Genomic DNA, 18778 nt, shown 5'->3' on the forward strand with positions numbered 1-18778 from the left:
ACTAGCACTATTAGTAACTTATTTTGTTATGCAAATTATATCAGTTCTTCTAATCCAACAAAGTTTCTAAATACATTTTCTAAAATAAATTTTAGAAAATGTATTTATCTGCTTTATTTCTAATTTTTGATCACTGGTGCTAGATATCAAAATTTTATATCTAAATAGCAAAATTTTGCTAGATATATGCTCAAGTAATTTCTGAGCATAAAAAATAGCATAATTTGTTGCTAGAGAAATTAAAAGTGACATTAGCATAGGATCTTCATGCAATCAAGACTCATAACTGAAGTTCCACAATATTTCATTGTATTGTACTACACCTTAAAATCATGCTATATGCACTAACCATCCTCTCAAATAATACTCCATACAGAAACTTATTTCTCCATCTCTTGCAACTTCAAGGGATAGCTCCTTGTTCTTTTCTTCCCTTTTTATGATGTTTTAGATCTCCCCCCATTATCTATTTGATAAATTAAATTTGATAAATCTCTCAGCAACTCAGTTGAGAGATTCTCTCAGTATGTCCAATATTAACTGACAGATATATCTTAGACAAAGGAAGTAATAAAGTGTTCTCTTTCAAACTCCAAGTAACTAGATCTCCATATAGATTAGTTCAGAAGTGGTGTGAAGGCAGTCCTAAACAATGGAACATATTCAAACAGAGAGAGTTCATAAAATATAATCTTAGAATTTTAGCAGATATCCACTTTCAGAATGAAAAATACTACAAGATACAGACTGTGTATACAGACCATATATGGCATACATAATTTACATAAAAAATAGACTAGAAAATTTTTCAATTTACATAAAATCACTGAATACAAAATCAGAACTATTCCCTTCTACTTTTAAGGTTAAGGGTAATCAGAAGGCAGATGCCAACACTGATACTATGAAAATTAAAGATCACTTCTGTAAAGTGTTCCACATGCAATTTGATAGTCTCAAACAACATATATAACTACACATAGTAAAGAACTAAAAGACAAAAGATAAGCCAGTGTGCATGAAATGAGAATGTCTGAATTCAAAATATCCACTCTAGAATTTGTGCAGAATTCATTTCATCACAGTAAGCTAGTTCAGTAAAATGTGAAATATTACAACAACCATTTTTTTATTCTTATCAGTTTTTAATACATGGAATGCATTCTAGTTTTATAAGTTATCTAAAAAATACCAACTATTGACAATAACATTACAATCCATTGTAAATTATTCTAATCTTCCGAATCCTTAAAAAATGCTGTATCGTACATGACAAACTTTAGGCATTACTCAATTTCTATTGTTGTAAACAGCATAATAAAATACAAATATACTGTAATATCTTTATTTTTTTTTTTTTTACAATATCATCATCACAATGACTTGCAAGTATACCAACAACTGAAGTTATTTATACAATAAAATCTTTTATTACTTCCCAAATATCTAAAACTATTTTGTTTTATATATAATACAAACTATATACAATTGGAGAGTGCACATAATTCACAAAGACAAAACATTTAAATTGCATACATATATATGCCTATCTGACAAACTGTACATGGTCTGAAATTGGAAATATGGTAGCTGCATAATACAAAATTCTGGGACACAATTTTTATGTTCATTCCTTCGCAGTTTTCTTATTTGCAAAGTGTGTGCAATTTTTATGTAGAAAATATAAAGCTTCTGCAAGTGGATCATCCAGTACACTGCCTTAATTTACATGTATGTACTGCTGAACCCAAGGAAATAAAGTCAGACATGACTTGAATGTCTATTTATCTTTATATTTGGGTGCGTATTTAAAAAATTGCTTACAATTTTAAATCTGTGGTTCAGTAAAACTTAATACATTAAAAAAAAAAAGGTAATGAAAAGAAAACACGTAACATAAATAAATGAACTAAATTCTGACACTACTAACAGTTCCTTCTGTTATATAGTTACTGCATATGTCAGATGTTAATAATAATTATGCTCTCTATTATGTTCTTTTTCTAAAAACTTCAATTACAGATATAATGTAGGAATAAAAATAAAATACTCTCCCAATCGAATAGGCTTTGCTCAATTATTTTCACTGGGTCAGTTTATATAATGCATTATATGAACAGTGCAAGTAAAAAAGTTGGTTTTATAATTTAAATTAAAGATACCAAGATGAAAGATATGATAGTAGTTTTAGTACATGTTTGAATACAAATATTATTCATAATCATTCTGCTTCCCGTTTATCCTATTTCCTACTTTGTACCAACACAATTTCTTATTTTATTCCAAATAACTATTATACTGGATTGTACTATGTAATGAAATTGACATAATCTTACTGTGGTAGGCTGTCTCCAAGACATTAATATATTTCTTTGGCAGATAATGCATTTGTTTTCAATGAATTCTAATTTCCATGTTAATATATTTTGAATACTAAACAAATTTTATGATCTAGCAATTTTAAATTACAATCTTATATTAACATATGCCAAAAACTAAAATGTAATGTGCAGATACATAAGCAATATCTCCTTTGATCTATAAAAGTTGAAACTTGTTTCATTTCTTTAAAAACTATCTCTGCATCTCCAGTTTCTCAATCCAGCTGATGAAATCCAACACTGAAGTTAGCTGGACAATGAAGTCTATATAATATGAACATATATTAATACATAATAAAATATCAGTAACATTAAATGCTATTCTGCTATTTATTGATGATTAACATCAATATTCTGTGAACCAGCTGATCATACATGTGATAAACTACTTTAAATATTAGATGATATTGTAAGTCTTTATGCCAATGAGGCTTATGATTAAGAAATACACAAGCAAATCATATACTAAATGTTATCAATTTCATATAAGTGTGCAATACTTTCATGGTTCATTTATCCTAAAATAACGTACTAGCAAAAATAACCTACCAAATAAATTAACCTTGATTAAATATGCAACAATTATTAGGCTGGGGTCACAATATTAATAGTGTCAGTACAGTATATAATCCAGTTTTATGCCAACAGGCAACAAATGTTTACATGGATTGAACTGTACTGGTTTACTAGCTGCTGAATCCATTTCTGAGCCTCCATAGCTCAGGCGGTATATAGATTAAGCCCTTTGATTGGAAAGGCCTGGGTTTTGATCCCCGTCTGAGACGTGAAGAACCTTTATCTGGTCTCTTTCAACTAAAGGTGAGTTAGCTGGTCTCATAAGGAGGTAGGGAGCTTTTTCATCCTTCCATCCCCCAGAACAGGCAAATCGGCCCCGTGAACACATGCATCTACAGACATAGGGCTAACCACCTTATCCTCAGAACAGTCATGGTTTCAAATCTTAATAGGTCATGCCTAATACGAATGTAACAGGCCATTAGGCTTAATATATGTAAAAGGAGGCGGCCATTTCTGCTATGAAAGATGTTTAGATCTTTCAGTGTTTCCACCAATTATAAATTGTTTAAAATCAACCCCTTTCCAGAGTATTTGAAATTTAGACTGTGAAAGTGAGTTTATTTCAGCCTCCCTAAGTTGCACTTCGAGTAGTTTCACATATTCAGGTTTCCTTTTTAAATGCAACATTTTGTAACAGATGTAGTATACGAGTTGAGTAGCTCTGTCATTATCTGAAAATCTGTTCTACAATGCATTTGAAGATAATTTTCTAGTTTCATAAAAGGAGTTTACTTATAATAAAAATCACAAGTAATAAAATATAATTTTATTATTTGTGATTTTAAGCTGGGTTTACAATATGCTATGTTTAAGTAAACATAAGTGATTTCCCTTCATTAAATTTTATAATATTTCATCAAAACATGTAAAATTAAAAGACAACTACCATTAGTCTTCACACTGCTAACAAAATTATTATTATTATTATTACCCCAAGACCTCATGGGAAGTCCTTTTATCACAAACATCTCATCATACCGTGTCTTAAACACACTCAAACTCCTTGCAGACACCACACTCTCAGGCAAGGCATTCCAATGATTTACAACTATGCATGAAAAAAACCTCTCTCACCCCCCTACTCACACCCTCTTTATACAGTTTCCAGGGATGACCTCTGGTTCTCCCACTATTCTCTGTAGAACTTCTCCACCACTGATCCTATAACAACCCCTTACCAACTTGTAGGTCTCTATCATATCTCCCCTCTTCCTCCTGTCCAGCAGACTCTGCAAATTACATCTTCTCAATCTTTCCTCATACTCGACATTCCAGAATTCAGAAACTACCTTAGTCAGTTGCCTTTGGATCCTTTCCAACAGCTCTTCATCCTTCTGAAAACCCAGTGACCAAATCTGGGCACAATAGTCACAATAGGCCATGTGTGGCTTAATCAATGCCTTATACAACGGAACAAGAATCTCCCTACTTCTACATGTCAGTGTCCTCCGCATCATTCTCAGAAGCCTTTGTGTTGTCTTCACAATTTTGGCGATGTGTCCCCTAAATTTTAGATCCTTATCCACTATCACCCCCAGATCTCTTATTTCCTCTACCTCCAACAATATATTCTCACCAAGCATAAATTCTGCATCCCATCTTTGTTTGCCAAATTTTAAAACAAGTCTTCTTGCAAGGCCACAATGTCTTCACTACTCTTTATGGTTCGTCCCAACTTTGCATCATCTGCAAACAACTGAATATCTCCATCCAAATCTTCGCCAATATCATTAATATACAAGTTAAACAGTAATGGCCCTAAAACAGACCCCAAGGCACTCCACTAGTGACTTTCCTTTTCCTGGATTACGCACCCCCATACACAACTTGTTGATACCTATCAGATAGCCAGTCTCCAATCCAATGCACCAAGATAATATCCAACCCCATCTGCTTTAGTTTGACTGTCAACCTATCATGAGGTACTGTATCAAAAGCCTTTGCAAAATCAAAGTATATTACTGTGTATCCTTTTCCTCTGTCCAAGGAAGCAGTCACTTTATTGTAATAAGTAAGTAGATTACTAAAACATGACCTCCCTTTAGCAAATCCATGCTGTCCATCAAAGATACCATTGTTATCAACCCAACTCTGGATTCTAGTTCTCACAAGCTTCTTCAACAACTACGACAACAACTTCTCCTATCTATGACACACAGATAGGCCTATAGTTTCATGCTTGAGTTCAATCACCTCCTTTATGAAGTGGCACAATCTTGCCCTCCTTAGGAATTTGACCAAGTGCAAGACTTGTATCAAAAAAATATGCCAAGGCAGGTGTCAGCTCCCTGGCACATTCCTTCAGAATACGCGCCGATATATTATCAAGTCCCACAGTCTTATTTACATCTAGTTTACTCAACTCTCCAAACACCTCTTGCTCACTTACAGTCAGTCTCTCCTCCCCATCATCAACTGCTCTCAATCTCTCCATGAAGTCACATTCACAAGACTGAAAGATCTTTATGAACTGCTCATTAAGTATTTCCACTACACATTCTGCAACAGCTGTCTTTATACCATTTTCTCCAATCAATGTCATCCTTCCATAATCATTCTTTCTTTTGCTGGCTACATATCGAAAGAACTCCCTAGGATTCTTTTTGGCTTCATTAGCTAACTGCTGTTCATACCTCTCTTTAGCTACTCTCACCAACCAAGTCACCCTCCTTGCTTGGTCTTTGTAGACCTCATGAAATTGGTTATTTCCACTTCTCTTATGCTGTCTCCACAATGCCCTTTTTCTCCGTATCACATGCTTAATTTCAAAAAAAATCAAAAAATACATTGTTTTAAATGTTAGTCTCACCAAATGTATCACAATAGTTTAAAAAAAAAACTGTCCAGATTTTCTCCAAGTTTCCACTAAGAGTACAGACAGCCTTTATGGAGTTGCATTAATAAACAGAAGCAGTAACTGCTTATTTCATCTACTAGAAATAGTAATAGTTCTAAATCAGCAAGATTTGAAAGTATTTTCCTATTTTGCTGATAAACTCTCCTCTCCTGTCACTATACTAACATTGTAAAATCATGAACCCAGCTTAATAATTTACAGCAAGTCCTTTAACTAGCTCCAGCTGCACACTGCATGTTAAATAAGTTCAATATTCTGCATGAATACCCATTTGAGTAGCATATCATAAAAGGGTATTTAATCCTTAAAACTTAAGTTTTCTTTATAGTTAAGAAAGAGAAGTAACTAATAGTACTATTTTAATTATGTAATTTTCCTTCATTGTACAGTCTTGTTAGTTATTTCATTTTATATTGTCATTTCTAGGAAGGAAAGAACTGAAATTTAAATTTTATATTTCAAAATTTTAAAAATTAAGTTAGTGATAATCTAATGATGGACTGGAGGGGGGGGGGGAATGATGCTGCTAAACCACAGACCTCAAATGATATTAAAACTTTTCTTATAGATGTTGAGAAATATAAAATTAATAAATGTCATACCTTACTCAACTAAATACATTTAACCTTTCAATACTTGCTACAAAATTTTTTTTTTTAAATAAAATGAGCTAAAAACTTTCATAAATAAATAGTAGACTTTATTATTATTATTACATAACACCTCCAGGGAGGCCAAAGACTCATCAAGGGAGGGCACCTACTCTATAACTCTCGGTCTCCACCATTCCCACTAACCGCAACTACCTTCATCTACACCAGCACCATCTACTGCTGACCACTACTAGTTTTCACAGACAATCACAAACATCCATGCCCATGGCAGGATTCGAACCTGCAGCCTTTTGGCTGGAGAGCGGATACGCTAACCACTCGGCCAACCAGGCTGGCTACTGCATATTTACTTTAACTTTTTTGTCTTTATTGACTTGAAATGCATATTTAATTTTAAAAAATGCAACTTAACTTACACTCATTTGACTTATTATTAACAGACCAAATAATTTTAGTTTGATACTAATGGTTTTCAAACTTATGTTCACTGCATACTACCATTTAATTCCATGTCAAATGCTGTATACTAGTTAATGTTACTGCCAGCTAATGTGATGTATGATAGCATAAAGACAGGTTTAAGATCATACCCCAAATTTTTTGCATCTTTGCACCTCTTCAAGTTTTCTGCTTTACTCACACACTTAATGTTGAACTATGGATGGAAATTTATCTCTCTCTCAGACAAATTAGGGGATTGGTTGTCTGATGGGTATCTCACAACCTATCAAAATGTTCTGACATATATCTGACAGTATGTGATATTCATCAGATAATGTCCCCAATACAAGTTATGTTTGGAGGGGGGGGGGAGTAGAATAATAATATCCCAGAAGAAAGTCACCAGTGGTGTGCCATAGGGATTTGTCTTAGAACCTTTTTTTTAGTAGAGGTTAAATGGGGATATGCAGCTGTCTAGATAATGCATAATTACGGAGCATTCTGAAGTAAAACTGATGATGTGGTGCTACTGGAGATATGAATAGACTATGTAGACAAAGTCTGGTGGTTGGAATGATGGCCAAAGAAACTATAGCTATGAATTCAGTATTTTATCTGCTAATTGAGCATGTTTATATTCTTTGGGCTGCCATGCTTATCTGATGTAAAATTGGTTTCATAAAGGAAATCCCTTTCATTCCTATAGGATGCCAGGTATTCTCACTTTCATCTGAAAAATCCTTATAAACATTTCTTTACTGCGTTTTGTTCTGGCTGGTTTGCAAGATCAAAAATCCAATTTTCTTCAAGATACACTGAAGGAACCTATAATAATAGTAGACAAGGATCTGAAATTTAGGGATATGCTGCAAGTATTGTATCAGCAAATTATGGCATTGAGAGGATAATGACATCTAAAAATAAAGCTGTTATACTTCATGCCTCTGTAACCCGTAGTATAAAGACAAACTGAGGGAATAATCTGCAGACAAAGGAAAGGCATATGATAGGGACATCAGTTCATGAAGCATTTGCATCCAAAAAAGGAATTTTTCATAGAGTGAAAGAAGACAAGTAGAGAACAAAAGCTCATCCCCAGAAGTTGCACAAGGAAAGTATGGACATGAGAGTGAGAACAGTTTCACCCCCCCCCTCACACACACACCACTAGGTCATGACGGGCAAGTGGAAACATATGGAGAATAATATGGCAAATGCAGAAAGAGTAAACAGGCTTACAAGGATATAAGCAGTGCATTTAACAGTGAAGACACTAATGATGAGTGTCAACTCCATGGGGGTCACAATAATAACTTCACCTCTGCATTTTTACTTTCCTTCCTTGCACCAATGTAAACAATACAGTCCCATACATTGCAACATTACCATGAAACTACTAAAATCCCTTCTCCCTAGATAGTGAGGCAGGTTAAGATGTAATAATGTATTCGACATATACTCTTGAGAAAATAGTAATTATTTTGACCAGCAGTGAAGCATAAGATGGCTTTAATTAAAATCATATTTCAAAGTAAATGAGTAAATTATTAATATTAGAAAATTTTCTGAAAAATCATGATGCTCCTAAAATTGTTTAAAGCTGGAAAAAAAAAAAGCTGAGCCATTTTGACAATGAAGCAGCCCCCCCCCCTTTGTAACAACTAAGCTAAGAAAGGTAAAATTTTCAGAGAGAGAGATTTTAATTAAAGGATATTCATTTACATACCTGTGCAAAAATTTCTGAAGGTAAGATGGTAAAAACTTGGCACAAGACAATCAGAGCTGAGACAGTATAAAATTAAAAGTGGTGAGCATATAATACTGACAACTGGGTGCAGAAATACATTCAGTTGAATGAAAAACACAAATAAAACCAATTGGGGGGGAAGACACCATAAAGATGAATTACACAAACTATGGATTTATAACTATAAAACAGTAATTAAATTTTAATAATATGTAGATATTTCGTCTTAAGTATCTTAAGACATCATAAGTACAGTTAGTGCACATGCTTACATTGGAATCCCTCTGTGCATACAGCAGTGTTTGAGGACCAAAAAAAAAAAAAAAACAAAAAATTTAATTTGGCTGTAATTAAAATTAAATTAAAATATCTGATAAATTTATTTTATACAATTGAGGATAATAATTTCCCACACTTCTGGGATAGTGAGACAGTCATTACGGTCAGATTGGGTCTGTGACACGAGGCTTCAGCACTTTCTTTAAATAAATGCTCATGTTTATATAAGGATCTGTCTAGCAGCTTGATGTTTTTCCATTGGATCCTATGATTAGGGTATTCAACTCCATGTTGTGCTAGGCCAAATTTGTGTAGTTTGATAAAATGGATGTGATCTTCATGTTCAGATATGAATTTACTTATAGATCTTCCTGTTTGTCCGTAGTAAGACATCTTACATCCCTAAACGGTCTTCTGTCCTCTTCCCCACTGCTATTCAACATTTCTCCAATCACTCAACATGAAATACACTGAAAAAGATGAGTCTTTGACTCCATGAGGTCTTGGGAAATAATAATAATAAATAATAATATACCAGGTAGCATCATAAGTGAGAGTTTGTCTTTTGGAGAAGGTAGCAAATTGTGGTAGCAAACTGCACAAATCTGGCCTCACACAACATGGAGTTGAAAACCCTAACCATAGGATCCAATGGAAAAACACTAAGCTGCTACACAGATCTTTATATAAACATGAGCATTCATATAAAGAAAGTGCTGAAGCCTTACATCACAGACCCAATCTGAACCTCACTGACTTCTCATTATCCAAAAAGTCTAGGAAATCATTATCCTCAATTGTATAAAATAAATTTATCAGATATATTTTAATTTAATTTTAATTATAGCCAAATTAATTTTTTTTTTGTGTCCTCAAATACGTTACTACTCTATGCATAGAGGGATTCCAATGTAAGCATGTGCACTAACTGTTCCTTTGAATGTAATTTCTAGTATTGTTTGTAATAACTATACTGATAATGTCTTAAGATACTTAAGATGAAATATCTACATATTATAAAAATTTTAAATTACTGTGGTATACGTGTGAATTTATAGTTAGGAATACTCCACAGGTTTCATTATATAATGAAACCGGCCTGGTTGGCCGAGTGGTTAGCGTATCCACTCTCCAGCCAAAAGGCTGTGCGTTTGAATCCTGCTGTGGGCACAGATGTTTGTGATTGTCTGTGAAGTCACTAGTGGTAGTGGGTGGTAGATGGTGTTGGTGTAGTTGTGGTTCGTTGTAGTTGGTGGCAGTGACGTAATGAGGCTATGAAGCGCCTGTGGCAAGTGTCTAACTTGCGCCCCCCTTAACAAAAAAATGACAAAAATGTTATATGTTTTGCGCCTGTAGCGGGCACCTCTTTCACCACGCCCTTGTTATGGCACTGGTTGGTGGATTGAGTGGTGGAGACAGAGTTGTAGAGTGGGTGCCTTCCCTCGATGAATCTATGGACTCCCTGGAGGTGTCATGTAATAATAATAATATAATATAGAAATTATGGATTTGAAAGACTTGAGAATAAAGAAAAATAATAAAAACTTGTTACATTATTATTATGTGACACCTCTAGGGAGGGAAAAGACTCATCGAGGGAGAGTGTGCCAACAGCATCGAACGATTGATCCCCGTCCAACTACTAACCGCGCTCAAACTTGCTTAAGCCATTAATAGTGAGGCTCTACCAATCGACCAAACTTGTTACATACACAGTAAGCCAGCAACATACATGGCAAGTGCGCCATGTCTTCTAAAACACTATCAGATGAAGAGAACCAAAAACTGTGAGATAGCCGTGTGGTTTTTTATTTTTATTTTTTTGTTTAATTACCATGAAGGGTGACAGCAGATTGGATCTTTTCTGTGTTTAGAACAGATTAAATGGGTTTTTTTTCTAAAGATTCAGAACAATGTAATTTGGTTTCATTTTCTGGAAATCAATAATACTAGACTGAATGGTGGAACCAATATGACAGCTATTGCATCTTGACTGGTCATCAAACTTATGAACATCATTATGGCATAATAGCATGTTTGCCCGAGCTATTGTGGTTCTGTTTTTTTTTAAAAGTAAATTTTGTAGTTTGTTGCTAGTGGTGAAGGCGATGCTCCAATGCCAAAATAGCTTTGCTTTTTTTACCTCCTAACTTTGATTAAATTATATTTCTAAAATGTAACTTAATATAGTAGCTAAATAGTAGCTTATAACTGTTACAAATAAATATTCCAATTCAAAATGAATTTTTTATTTTAAAAAATCTACTCTTCACAAACTCACCTACAAACAATTATGAATAATTTCTTCACAAACACTCTTACTTGTGGATTTAAGTAGATTTAAAATACAATTTTTTTAATTAAAATATTCCTGTTTTAGTTATTTTTCTCACATATCTAACATTATTCTTAGTTTACCAAATTTTGATTGCATATTGGTCCTTTTATGAAAAAAAAAATTTCCTACATTTGATTTTTGTTTTATAACTTATTGACAGGAAGACACCTTATATGAAATGCTTTTTTAAAAACAGTTAAATTCTACAAAAAAAAAAAGTAAGTACAGAATTTGAATAAATAGCTGTAAATGCTTCAATACATAAAACGGCTGATTGAAATTGAAACATGGACAAAAACTCCTTAAAGTTGTTTGTCTCATATAAGACTAAAGGCTTTTCAATTCATATGGCCAGGCAAAACTGCCAACCAAATTACATAAACTACATGACATTGTGCACTTAACAGCATAATATATTAACAATAACATATTTTCCATCTTTACAACAAGCAATCTATTATCTCTCATTTAAAAACAAAACAAAAATAGTCATCTTAGGAATTGTAGAATGAGGCACTGTCACATCACAGTAGAATAGACATACAACGTTCTACTAACTTTTAAAATGGCATTCACTAGAATCGCTTGCATAAATGTGTATATAAAATCTGCCTTAAAAGAAGTCACCATGGCAGTCTATAACAGAATAAAATTTTTTTTGGTCCCACAGGTATCAAACTCCTGACATTTAAAAAGCCACTTAAGACTTCTCATCCTGATTCCAGTCAGGCAGAAATAAAAAGAATTCACTTCAGTTACAGTGGAGTTGATCACAGATAATAGAACACAGAATAGCCAGTAGGACTGTTAAACTTCACCATTTACAGTGTTGAATTTGTTTATAACATGATGTAGGGGTTCATCTACTTCAAGTGGAGTCAGATATGTTTTAATAGCATCTTCTGTGGCACTAAAGCTCCTACTGAAGCCGTTTAGGCGGCTAGTGGAACTCTCCGAACTACTACTACTACTACTACTGCGACCACCTAAACTATCCTGTCTGAAATTTCTCATAGTCAGTGTAGATGCTAACTTTTTATTCAGCATATCTAGTCTCATTACCTGAGAATTAAAAATTATTCCATTAGTTTACTATTCAAATGGAAAAAATGCCTAAATATATCTTGAATAAAAAAAAATAAATATAGCAAAATAATTAGAAATCAAGTACTATAATTATGTACTAATAAATGAGTTTTTATTGGCACTTTAGACATAGTAGTAATAATTATTAGAAACTTATTCACAAGAATTGATAATTTTATTATTGCAAATATTTTGGCTTTAAACTAACAGGTCATTATCAGTACACAAACACATTCACAAGGTGAAGAAGTACGCATAACAGAAAGTTATTCCTTTTTTACAGATGCTGAGCCATGTGCTGAAGCATCACCTTACAATGGGCGGTTACAAAAAAAAAAAAATTAAAAATAAAACTAAATTTTAAATTAAATTAAAATAAAACAAACTAATAAAATTTACAAAAAGATGACATGAAAAAAGTAAGTTAATGCTTGCCATTTATCAGGATGAGAATCTTCCAATTGCAATGAACAGACAGCTTAAATTTGGGCCATGTAGAAATGCTTCAGCACTCTTTAAATAACTGCTAAAATTTAAATCAACACCCAATGCAACAGCCATGTACTGGACTAGAGGATCCTGTAGTGAGTATCCATTCTATGGCCACATTTTTCTGATTTATTGTGACTGTGAATGATGTAATATTAGAAGTGGGTGATGTTATATTAGAAGATGAAAATGGACAGGATATCAAAGATATCCTGTCCGGATGAAATATTGAACAAGCAATGAATGATATGAAAAATAATAAAATTTCAGAAGATGGAGTTATGATAAAAATGATTAAAGCAGCAGGAGAAATATTAAGAGAACTAAAAAATATATTTAATAAATGCTTAAAACAGAAAGATATACCAAACAGCTAAAACATATTGATACATAGATGTGTGATTTCCATTAACCACCTTACCGGCCATTAAAGATCAAATACGCATCCGCAAAAGCTTCATTTCCATCATAAATTTCAATGTAATATCAATGGTATTACAATTTTAACATGCACTTCACATCCATGGAAATGTGGATGTGTATATATATATATATATATATATATATATATATATATATGTCCTGGCCGGTAGCATGGTTAATACTATCACTGAAATCATTAATAATGAATGAAATTCTATTCTGCATATATTAGAGCCTTTGTGTTAAAATATGCCTCTTGTATGCATCTTGTACACACTCTCTAAGGGTATACACATCAGGAATTTGGTGACAAAATCCAAGTTCCAGATAAAAAAATTCTGCCACTTTTCTTAGTCCACCTAGCTGTTTAGATTACACCAATTTTTGTTTAGATTGGTGTAATCTAATCATATATTGTTGTTTGGAGACAATATATTTGTCTCATTTGCTTACATATAGTAAGACTATGAGACAAAACTCATGTCATTAAACTGCATGGTCTTTAGCAGTTTGCATGTGGGATGAAAAAAAAAAAAGGCCTGAGATTCCAAGATAACAAACTGCCACCAGTTTATGAGACCAGCTAACTCATATTCAGTTCGATGCTCTGTGTGTCTTAATATTTCCCAGAAAACAGAAGTGTTATTCTTTCAACTGTGCTATGGTGGTAATTAATAGGCCTGTAAGGCCTGCTCATTACCACTATAGCACAGTTATTATAAGCAGGCCTGTAAAATAATCTGCATTTTTTTTTTTATACTGACCACATAATGCACTCAAGCTGTGGCCTTAACTAAAGTCAATAACTTTTTATGTTACATACCCTGCAGCACTTTTGAGTAGTATTAGAAACAACTATGAATACAACAAACTCTCAAGAAGAAACAGAAAACAATGAATACATCACTAAAGTTTGAAACCTATGTTGGTTTCAAAATACATGTCAAATGTGAAATCTACAAACATTGAAGCAAATTAATTCATGGATTGTTATTAAGATTTTGTTAGGACTAAAAAATAAACACTAAATCATCTCAATTTGGCATTTTAATTGTTTGTATGCACAAAAAATATAGAAGTGGTTGGAATTATGCAAAGCAAATGCAACTAAGGTTACAAAGGCCAGAGTAATTACGTCTGTTAAGTACATGTGTTCTCTGTCCAGTTTGCTTGTTTTGTATGATGAAAAATTGAGTTTCTGAGAAAAGCCCTTCCACCTCTAAATGAAATTGGCTAACTGACTTTCAGTTAAATCCTTGTAAAGGTTACTAAGATTCTATACAGAATTCCCTGATCTTTCAAATTAAGGACAGATGTCATGATGTCTTTAAAAGGTTAAGAGAAATAATCTTAGACTTTTAAACATAAATAAAACCCTGCAATTAGGCAAGTTTTGATAACATAACTTTGTTATTATAGTTATACTTCTTTGCCAAGAGCAATTTTTTATCCACTATGTTATAACATCAAATATATTATAAAGCTATTGGGAGGACTTGTTTTGTTAGCAACTGATTATTTTCATTCACTTCAGCTTCTTTTACACAGCTCCAAACAGATGTATAAGAATTTGGGCTCTGTCCATGATACAGTATGTCATGTGAGAAGTATCAAAATAAAAGCTTCACACTGGAACACCAAAAATGATAGAAAGCCTCTTTTTTATATTATTTATTGAATGAAAATTAAATCTCCATATACACTGATGTGTGGAAACATTGTGAAGGAGAATTAAAATTCATGATGTGATATATCAGGGGCAGCCACAACTTGGCTGGTGAGCAGTATGCAGCTCACATCCACACGTCATGTGGCTCTTCATAATCTACCAGGAAAAAAATACACAAAAAGAGAAGAGGAGACAACAAAAAAGAGGAACAAAATTAAAAAAAGAGAGAAGAGAGAGAAAACAGGGTTAATAAAAATTACTACAATAAAAAAGTTTAATTTGAAACACATTAAATGAAGTTTACTCTGAATAATTAGAATAATTTTAAAGTTGAAACATAATTTTAGTTATTTACTAGTAGAGGCCTTCTTGTATCCATTTTCTTAGTAAGCTCCTTAAAATTAGGTGTGTGATTAGTCAAAGCTCGTTACAACTTCGCCATGCGCACACTCACTTATACCACTGCATCGGTCAAAGGTGTGGCTCTTCTAAGTCTTACAGGAATTATTTTGGCTCCAAAAGGATGCGTATCACACAGTAGTATGATATACCACCCCTGTGATATATCATACTACTGTGTGTCTAAATAGATGTAAAACCTAGTGATGTGAGTGCAGCACACTTGTATTATTTTTTCATACATGACAAAAATTTGTCAGAAAAAAATTAAATTAAAACAAAGGAAAAATCTGTATGATCCTACTGAATTTGTTGTTGTTCTTCTTCCCTTTATGTATTAGGCCTAGTGGCCTGTTATGGAGCTATCCTTAGCTCTTCTAAGCCAAACCTGTCCCGAGGATAAAGTGGTTAGCCCTATGCCTCCCAGTGTGTCCTATTACAGTAGCCTGTGTGTTCACGGGGCCGGTTTGCCTGTTTGCCGGATAAAAAACCCCAGATAAACTGGTGAGAAAAAACCCTGCTGTCCACACAGGTCAAGTTAGCCCAAGACCCGGCTAACTTGGCTATGGCTGAGAAAGATCCTTAAACTCCTCACGTCAGTGACGAGAATCGAACCTAGGAAACTTGAACATGGCTGCAAAGCACATAGCCACTCAGCTAATTGCACAGACTCTTACTGAAGTTATATGGATAATTTTAATAAAATTGGACATGAAATGGTAATGCAGTGAATTTCTTTATCAAACAGTAGTAATCAATTTTGAATTACTTGATACAAAGTTTTCAGTCACAAAATTAAAATAAGAGAATCAAGTGAATATGGCTGTCATTCTGAACAACGTGAATGCAACAATGTCATAAGACCTGAAAAACCAAATAGTATCTTATGTAAAATGAAAGAATGTCAGCATCCCCACATGGATGTTATTATTTATCCTACGATTTAAGGAATAATTTTATTCATGTCTGCAGTTTTTGTGCCAAATTGGCACAGCTAAACATTAAAATATAAAATTATTAATGTTATTGAAATAAATTTAGAAATTTTTGCCATATGGAAGGGCACTATGGAAGAATTACAACAGTTTCTCTCAAAAATAAATGCACTTCATCCATGGATCCAGTTCAGCCTAGAAGCAGTTAGCCTTTCTAGACCTCTTAATTCTTTGCCAACCAGATGGTAACCTACAATTCACAGTCTATAGGAAGGAGGCTCATACAGGCAAGTACATCCATGCTGAATCACATCATCCCAGTCAAAAGGCGAGTACCATAAAAACACCAGTTCATAGAGCCCACTCCTTTTGTTCTTCAGAAGAACTATTACAAAAAGAATTACAATATTAATTCCTCCTTCATATCCAATGGTTATAAGAATCCTTCATAAAAAGAGCTTTAAGCAGTTCTTCTGTATTTGAAGAGGATGCTGGAGCATCCTCTTCAAATACAGAAGAACCTACACATGTTAGCAAATGCATAGCTAAAGTGTTAAAACCACTAAATATATGTGTGGCCTTTCGACCCCGTCAGAAAAATCTCCACATTCCTCAATCCTCCAAAGGACAAGCTCCCAAATCTCAGCTATCCAGGTGTCTACCAGATTCCCTGCAAGACTGTTCAGGTTCAACCTGAACAGACTTGCAGAGAATTCCATCAACACCAGACATAGAGTTCAGTGGAACAAGACAAAAGTCATTCACAAAAGTCGGTTCCTAATGGAATGGCTTTACAAAGAAACGTGAAACGTTACTTCACTCCCCTAACCTAAACAGATCTGATGGTCTACATCTATCCCCCCCCTTGTGGGAGATAGTACTCTATAGCAAATCTTTCCTAACTTGTAATTGTATACACACATATATATATTTATATATATATTAAAAACAATAATAATAAAAATATATATATATTTTTTTTTTAAAATAAATTTAGGATATTTAACCTTAGCTACTTAGGTAGCGCTTTGTGAATATAACAGTTATTGTTTAATTAGCCTTTATACCTGTACTGATGATGCCTGTGATACTCAGGCGAAAATTCTACGAATAAAGAATAATTTACATGAGTTAATTCTGTTATTATAATAACAAGTAAAATTTAGAAATATTCCTTTTGGGAAATTTATGTGAAAATAAAGAGCAAGAATCAATGCAGTAAGCACGTGATTCACTCATTCCATTCTTCATTCCAATTTTCTAATAAAGAAAATTGTATCTAACAGTCCCTTAAAAAATATAAAAAAATCACAGCCACATGGAACTGGAAGAGTTTTTGTTTACATATCAAACTATATCTTGAATGATACATCCATCTATATAATAAAAGCATAACATAAAGCTATCAGAGAAGCTGCGACTGAAATCAAAACATGAGTACTTCTGCATGTTGGATGCTCATTTGAAAATGTCCTGTGATCAGCCTGAACAATGAATACACCTCACTCATTATCAGTCTTAAAATCAAATGGAGCACATGTACAGATTGAAAGAATAATTACACAGAATTTTTAAAAAAATGTTTTATTGCATCTTCTTTGTATTAAGAAGACAATTTTTAGTGTCAAGAATAAATGACAACCCTCCTATTTGTTCAATATATTAAGTTATGTAAAGCAATGAGTGATTAACAGTTCTCTTCCATACTAAGATAGACTGAGTCCTGGTTGGGGGCTTACAAACATTCAATGCAGCCAGCTTGCTATTCCTCTGCTGTAATTTCCAATGAATTGGTGCATTATGCACATGTATAGTTGATTTAACTGCTTGATAGAAGAAAAATATGAATTACCAGGCAGGAAAACCAAGCCACTTTTATATGAGACTCCCTAAATACACATTCATGTGAAAAGCTTTAAAAGGTTCTTCCAATCAGCAACAGAATTCAAACCCAAGTCTTTCGAAATGAAAGTCAAATTCCCACTAGTGAACCAACATGGACCGAAGGAATAAACTGTTAGTTTTGTTAACTGTGTATTCCTTCATTAGTGCTTTTGTAAGTGAATTTCACTTAGAGCACTGATATTACTTGGCTTTGGATGGATTTTTTTTTTTTTTTTTTTTTGGTAGTTTAGTAAACTCAGTAACAATATTCATTATGGAGAGAAATTACTGCATTTAAAATATAAAACTGCTTACTAAATCTAACTCACCTCAGCTTGAAGGTCAGCCATTTTGTCTTGAAGATCTTTAACTTCATCATTATCTGAACTATTACTCAGTTGACCTGCTGTTACCATTTCCTGATTCTAGAAAAATGAACAGATTTGTAGTAAACAAATTATCCAATGAATCATCCTAATAGTATTGGTTGAGATACACATTTAAGATCCATAAATTTGCAATGATTTCAAATATATTTTCCTTCTGTAATTTTAAACAATGTTTTAAACAAGGAGAAAAGATGGAGTATTTTTTTAAAATCCTTTTAAATAACTAAAATTACTCAAAATGATAGTTGATTCCACAAACCTATTATAA

General features: G+C 33.2%; 1 protein-coding gene across 5 annotated transcripts in view; it reads right to left on the reverse strand.

Moving 5' to 3' along the window:
- Positions 1–1107: 1107 nt before the first annotated feature.
- The window catches only part of LOC150110675 (ecotropic viral integration site 5 ortholog-like), a 283516-nt gene continuing 265845 nt past the window's right edge, over positions 1108–18778 (reverse strand). For 4 of the 5 annotated variants that reach the window (XM_090400267.1, XM_090400257.1, XM_090400248.1 and 1 more), the window contains exons 17-18: positions 18451–18546; positions 11175–12298 (exon numbers count right to left, since the gene is read on the reverse strand). In XM_090400267.1, coding sequence (XP_090256393.1) covers positions 12044–12298; positions 18451–18546 — 351 coding nt within the window. In that variant the 3' untranslated portion in view covers positions 11175–12043. Of the gene's footprint in view, positions 2646–11174; positions 12299–18450; positions 18547–18778 lie in introns of those variants that run through there. The other variant, XM_090400284.1, reaches the window with a different exon arrangement.

The sequence above is a fragment of the Typopeltis vanoorti genome, chromosome 1 (assembly GCF_054136105.1).
Source record: "Typopeltis vanoorti isolate ZY-2024b chromosome 1, IOZ_Tvanoo_1.0, whole genome shotgun sequence".
Classification (NCBI taxonomy): domain Eukaryota; kingdom Metazoa; phylum Arthropoda; class Arachnida; order Uropygi; family Thelyphonidae; genus Typopeltis; species Typopeltis vanoorti.